Source organism: Chrysochloris asiatica, unplaced genomic scaffold (genome assembly GCF_000296735.1).
Source record: "Chrysochloris asiatica unplaced genomic scaffold, ChrAsi1.0 scaffold00305, whole genome shotgun sequence".
NCBI classification, from domain to species: domain Eukaryota; kingdom Metazoa; phylum Chordata; class Mammalia; order Afrosoricida; family Chrysochloridae; genus Chrysochloris; species Chrysochloris asiatica.
The window spans coordinates 1525716-1531440 of record NW_006408823.1 but is presented as its reverse complement, the minus strand read 5'-3'; the positions used below and the strand labels follow the sequence as shown (position 1 = coordinate 1531440).

At 49.7% G+C, this 5725-nt stretch overlaps 1 protein-coding gene across 1 annotated transcript in view; it reads right to left on the bottom strand.

Annotated features, from left to right (window-relative positions):
* The window catches only part of LOC102842329 (chromosome unknown open reading frame, human C16orf71), a 32655-nt gene that overhangs the window by 13812 nt on the left and 13118 nt on the right, over positions 1-5725 (bottom strand). Inside the window, exon 2 of the mRNA XM_006874910.1 lies at positions 2596-2748. Coding sequence (XP_006874972.1) covers positions 2596-2748 — 153 coding nt within the window. The remainder of the gene's footprint in view (positions 1-2595; positions 2749-5725) is intronic.

The following is a 5725-nucleotide window of genomic DNA, read 5'->3' as shown; positions in this document are numbered from 1 at the left end:
CCCTGTACAGGGTTTCCGAGGGTGTAAATCCTTACGGGAGTAGAAAGCCTCATCTTTCTCCCACAGAGCGGCTGGTAGTTTCGAACCGCTGACCTTAAGGTTCGCAGCCCGATTCGTAACCACTACGCTACCAGAGCTCCATGATGCAGGACTGGGTAGTGTTCTGTTAAATATAAGGTCGCTATGTGTCAGTACCAACTCAACAGTACCTAACAACAACCGCCATATATATAAATATATTCTATAAATTAAAGAGATCCTGGTGGTGTAATGGCTAAGCATTGAGCTGCTACCTGATAAGTCAGTGGTTCAAATCCACCAGCTAGTCCACAGGAGAACGATGAGGCTGTCTGCTTCTGTAAAGGTTACAACCTTGGAAACCCCATGGGGTAGTGTTTCATTCTGTTGTGCTATGAGTTGTTACTGACTCGACAGCACCTAACAACAATAATATATGTGGTAATGTATATATATGGTGATGGTTATGCGCCATGGGGTCAGTTAATGACTCATAGAGACCCTGCATAGGATTTCCGAGGCTGTAAATCTTTACGGGAGCAGAAAGCCTCATCTTCCTCTCATGGAACAGCTGGTAGTTTCAAACTGCTGACCTTGAGGTTATCAGCCCGACTCGTAATCACTATGCTGCCAGAGCTCAGAGCAGTGACCTGGTTAGTAAACAGTAATGAGAGAATCAGATTTTCAGTGAGGGGGGATTTCAAGCCCCACTACCCTTTACTGACCCTCAGAATTCCCAAGAGCTCTTTGGTGGCAGTCCCACCCATCTTGGCACCTTCTGTCCAAGAGCTGGGCAAATCCTCCTGCCCTCTGCTCCCAGCAGGGAAGTGGGGTCTGGTGTCCAGAGAGAGAGAGGCCTCCCCAACTCCCTCACCTAGGGAGGCCCCCTCCTACACCCTGGGCCCTGGACCTTCGAGAGCGGGCGTGGGGTTGTGTTCCCACTTCTTCCGTGACCACTGCCCAGTTCGTATTGGATCGTTGCTGTCCAATAGAAATGCAGCCTCAGCAGCATCCATAATTTTATGCTTTCTGGTAGCCACATGAGATGACATGAAAAGGAACAGGTGAACTTAATTTTAATATATTTTTTGTAACTCCATAAATTCAAAATCTTGTTTTAACATGCAATCAGTGTACAATGAAGTGGCTAGTTTACATTCCTTTATTTATTTATTTTTTTGTACAAAGTCTTGGAAATCTGGTGTTCATTCTGTATGCACAGCACATCTGGATTTGGACTCAGCTTTGTGCCATGTGGGGTCTGAGGTTCCTGAACTGGACAGTATAGTTTTAGGCTCATACTCCCGGAGGGAAGGCACCAGATCTTAGTTCTGTCTGTAGCCCCAGCCCTATTTCAGGAGCTTGGCACACAGCCTGAACTTAGTACATTCTGATGAATGGATGGGACCATCTTGTTTCCTTCACAGGTTTTTGGAATTTTGATCCTTGGGTCTGACGAGTAAGTGTCGTGTGTGAATGTCACCCCCTTTCATCTTACTGTCCATAAATGGGCGGTATGCCCATTTTGTTGATGAGGGGGCTGAGGTTCAGGGGGCTTAAATGACTTGCCAGAGTTTCCCCTGAACTCTCAGGGAGACTTCAGGAGACATCAGTGGGAATTTCTCTTGCTTCTGAGCTCCTGGAGGGGGGCAGGTGTGTGGGACTCTGACCTGGGGGCAGCAGGTGTAGAAACGTCTGGTACACACACCATTAGGTGTTTTATGGAGACAGGGCTCTGCTTGGCAATTCTCGGCTCAGTATTTCACGAGACAACAGAAACAGAGAGGAAGGGGGCTGCCAGAAACTGATCAGGGGTGGGTGTCAAAGAGAGGGTTAGGCATCGCAAGAGAAACAACATGTACGTGGATCAGTGAAATACTCAACGGGACGGTGGTTGGAATGTGCGGTGAAACATGTAGGATCCTGAAGACCACAAGGCCCAGAAGTTGGGCTCACCTAAGCAGCTCCTATTAAGTCAGATACCACAAGAACAGGAAAGGCCGAGTCTCTAAATCCTGATTCTTATTCCCGGTCCGTTTCTTGGCTGCAGTCCGTTGGTCCCGCCCCCGCAGGCTCCGCCTGCCACGGGGTGGCTGGTTGTTATGACAACTGGACGCCAACAGCCTTCGGACTAAACTTTCAAATTCTACAACTGGGAAGCAGAAAACCTTATTGTCCTTCTTCCCAACCCACTAAACAGTTCCTGTTCTCCCACTGCTCCTTCTAAATCCCTGTCTTTACGGCGCAGCAGCGGCAGCCCGGGACCACTCACCTCAGTCCCCCCGCCTTCCCTGCCTGCGCGGTCCTGACAGGGATATAAACAGTCTTCAGCGCGTCACTCCGCCCAAGTTCGCCCCCTCGGGCCGGGGCGCAATTACTGAGGGTCTCGCCCCTTAGGGATCCCTCTCTCAGGAAAGTTAGACACCGCTGGACTTCCAACTCCAATTTCTCCCGCTCCTCTTCCGGGACCTGGCGCGTCCTGCCTCTCCCTGCAACGGGATTGGTTCGCTGGTTCAGTGAATGGGCGGAACAGGACTAGTTCCACCGCTCATTGGCTTCCGTGGATGTCGTTCCGACAGATGGGCGAGCTGACCGGAAGGTCCGGGTGCGGGACGGGCCAATTCCATAGCGCCTAGAGCTGCCCCGCCGGGGACCCAAGAGCGTCCCGGCGTGCTCCGCGCCCTCCCGCAACCACTTCCGGGGCGGGCGCCGGGACGAGCTAGCTGGGTGCTGTGGCGAAGACGCGCAGGGACCCCTGGGCGGGCGTGGGTCTGGAGAACGCGGCGGCGGCGGCCCTCGGGCAGCCCGAGGCCCAGCGCAGGTAGGCTCCGCGACGACTTAGCCGCCAAGTGCCGGCACCTGCTGCTGGCCTGCTCACCGTGGCATTCTGAACCGCGTCTCCACCTCTTTAGCTGTGTAGTGGAGCTTCCAGAGCCCTAGTTTCTCACTCGCTCACTTGTGTGTATTCACGTTAAAAATAACGGGTACTTAGCGTTTAAGAAATGGACTGAATCTAAAGACAGAGTAAAAATTGCTTTCTGGGCTTGCAGTCTGGAAACAACACGTAAAATGTTTTCTGCATGAGTGTGTATAAACGTTTTCTAAACGTGTGTGGATGTGATCTCGTTTTGTTAATAACGTCGCAGGCGTTAATAACGTGGTCAGGCGGTAAAGGAAACAGCTTTATCACTGGGTGGTACCCTCGACTGCCAACCTGAAAGATTCAGCCATCTGTAAGCACCAAGGAAGAAAGGCCTAGCGAGCTCCTTACAAAAATTCAGCCATTGACCACTCGATGGATCACAGTTCAACTGTGACACACTCGGGGGTCTCCATGAGTCGGAATGACTGGAGGGACAGATGGTTTGGTAGCCTAACACCCGCATCCTATCTCTATAGGTTCCACGTGTGGGGTCTGGTTCTGATTGTCCCTCAGCACTCTAAAGGGTCCCAGACTTGTGAGTGTCCAGTAAATAGGAGGGTCCCACTCAGGAGGAGGCATTTGGAGGAGAAGAGACACCCCTACAGAAGGCTTGAGGGGTGTGTTAAGATGACTCTGAACTATCAGCTCATTTGGATGTTCCTCCAGGCTCTGTTGGCCAGGACTGTTGTGGGTGGGGCTTCCACATCCTCCAGGTGAGGCTGGTTCCAAGTCCTGTCTCTGTCAAAACAATGTGGCTTCAGGAAACCCTTAACCTTGTGACCTCCAAATGCACCAAACCCACTGGCGTAGAGTCGGTTTTGATATCTAGTAATAGGACAGAGAAGTGCCCCACAGGGTGTCCAAGGCTGTATTTGGAAGCAGGCTGCCTCACCTTTTCCCTCAGATCACCTAATGGGTTTTAAACCACAGATTTTGTGGTTAGCAGTCAAGTGCTTAATCACTGTGCCACCAGTGCTCCAAGCTCCCTTTTGTTGATGTTAAGTGCTCTTGAATTGGTTCTGGCTCATAGCAACCCTGTACTGGGTTTCCACGGAGCAGCTGGTGGGTTTGAACCTCTAACCTTGCGGTTTGCAGTCTGGTAGTTATCCTACAGCAACACAGCAGAACTCTCCCCTAAGGCACTCTGAATTCTTTGTTCCCCTAATTTGGTGGCTTTTTTGGCGTTGGACCCTCTGGGCTGTCAGCATTCTTTAGAGATTGAGGTCCTAATGACTTGTTTGTGTGACCTGGAGTGGCACTTATAGATTGTAGGCTGTTTAAAGGGGACACCACAGGTTTGCTTGACTTTCTCATTGTCTCCCTTTTCTAAACTTGATTCCTTGTTGTTTTCCACCCTGAGAAGAAAAGGAGAGCCTGTCACTCCTGGTCCTAAGGCTTCACTAGGACACTAATGATTCTGTTAGGATTCCTGGAGTGAAGGACCAGATATCTGGTTTACCATTACCAGTCTCCTAGCTCAGGGAATGTGCCCCCAGATTTACCAGCCTGACACATCTCCCACCTCCCCCACTTCAGGGATTGCCTTAAGGAATCCTAAATCAGCTGACACTCGCTGAACACCAACCACATCATTATTTCTCTGTCTGGCTTCCTTTTATTTAAAAAAAAAAAAAAACTATTGTTAAAGTTTGTACATATTTATTTTGATGTTCAGATCTATGCGTTGTGACAGATGCATAGAGTCCTTTGTTACCCACTGGAGTTCAGATATGGACTCTCCACCCCCCAACTCTGTCCAGCTGCCCCTTTGTGGTCTGCCACTCTCCCCGTCCCCACCTGCCCTGCAGCCCTGTGGCTCTGCCTGCTCGGAATAAGATATAAAAGGAAGCAGACAGTAGGAGCCATTTCAATTTCACTTCTTCCATTTGTTGTTAAGTGCCATTGAATCACTTCTGACTCATAGTGACCCTGTATAGGGTTTCCAAGGCCAGCTGGTGGGATTGAACCAGTGACCTTGTGGTTGGCAGTCCACTGCTTATATCCCACAGCATCACACTGGGACTTCTAGAAATTGGTGGTGGTTGTGTGCCGTCAAATTGGTTCCGACTTATAGTGACCCTTTATAGAGTTTTCTAGGCTGTAAATCTTTATGAGAACAGAAAACTTCACCTTTCTCCCACAGAACGACTGCTAGATTCGAACTACTGACCTTGCAGTTATCAGCCCAGCTCAACGATGAATCCATGTGTTGCATATGTCATCGGTTCTTTGTTTCTTTTCTGTGGCTGAGTAGTTTTCCGTTGCATGGATGTACCACTGTGTGTTCCCATTCTTCCATATGTTCTTAACAGTAGCCGGGGAAGGTATTCAGGATATCCCAGCAGTGGACACTGAGGACTTGGAGGTGCTCAGTGGTAGAGCCAAGCTTTTTCTTAGTGGTTCATGGTGAAAACATCCCTGAGAAGACATGCGCTGCCTCAGTAGCACCTACATGTCCAATTCCGTGATACTGACAACATTCTTCAAGTTGCGCACCGCCTCACTGTTCTTTTTCCAGATCATTCCACCGCCACTGACATAAACTCACTGGCCCGTAAGCGACAACTCCCTTTTCCCTCCCACCTGTCCCTGTGACCAGTGATCATCTTTGGCTTCTGTATGTTTGCTGATCTCATACAACTGAGATCATACAGTATTTGTCCTCTGGTGACTGCTCTGTTTCATTAGGCGTGATGTTTCAAGGTTCATCCATGTGTGGCATGTGTCAGAACTCCATTTCTCTATGGTTGAGTAGTAGTCCGTGGTGGTGTGTATAGACTACAT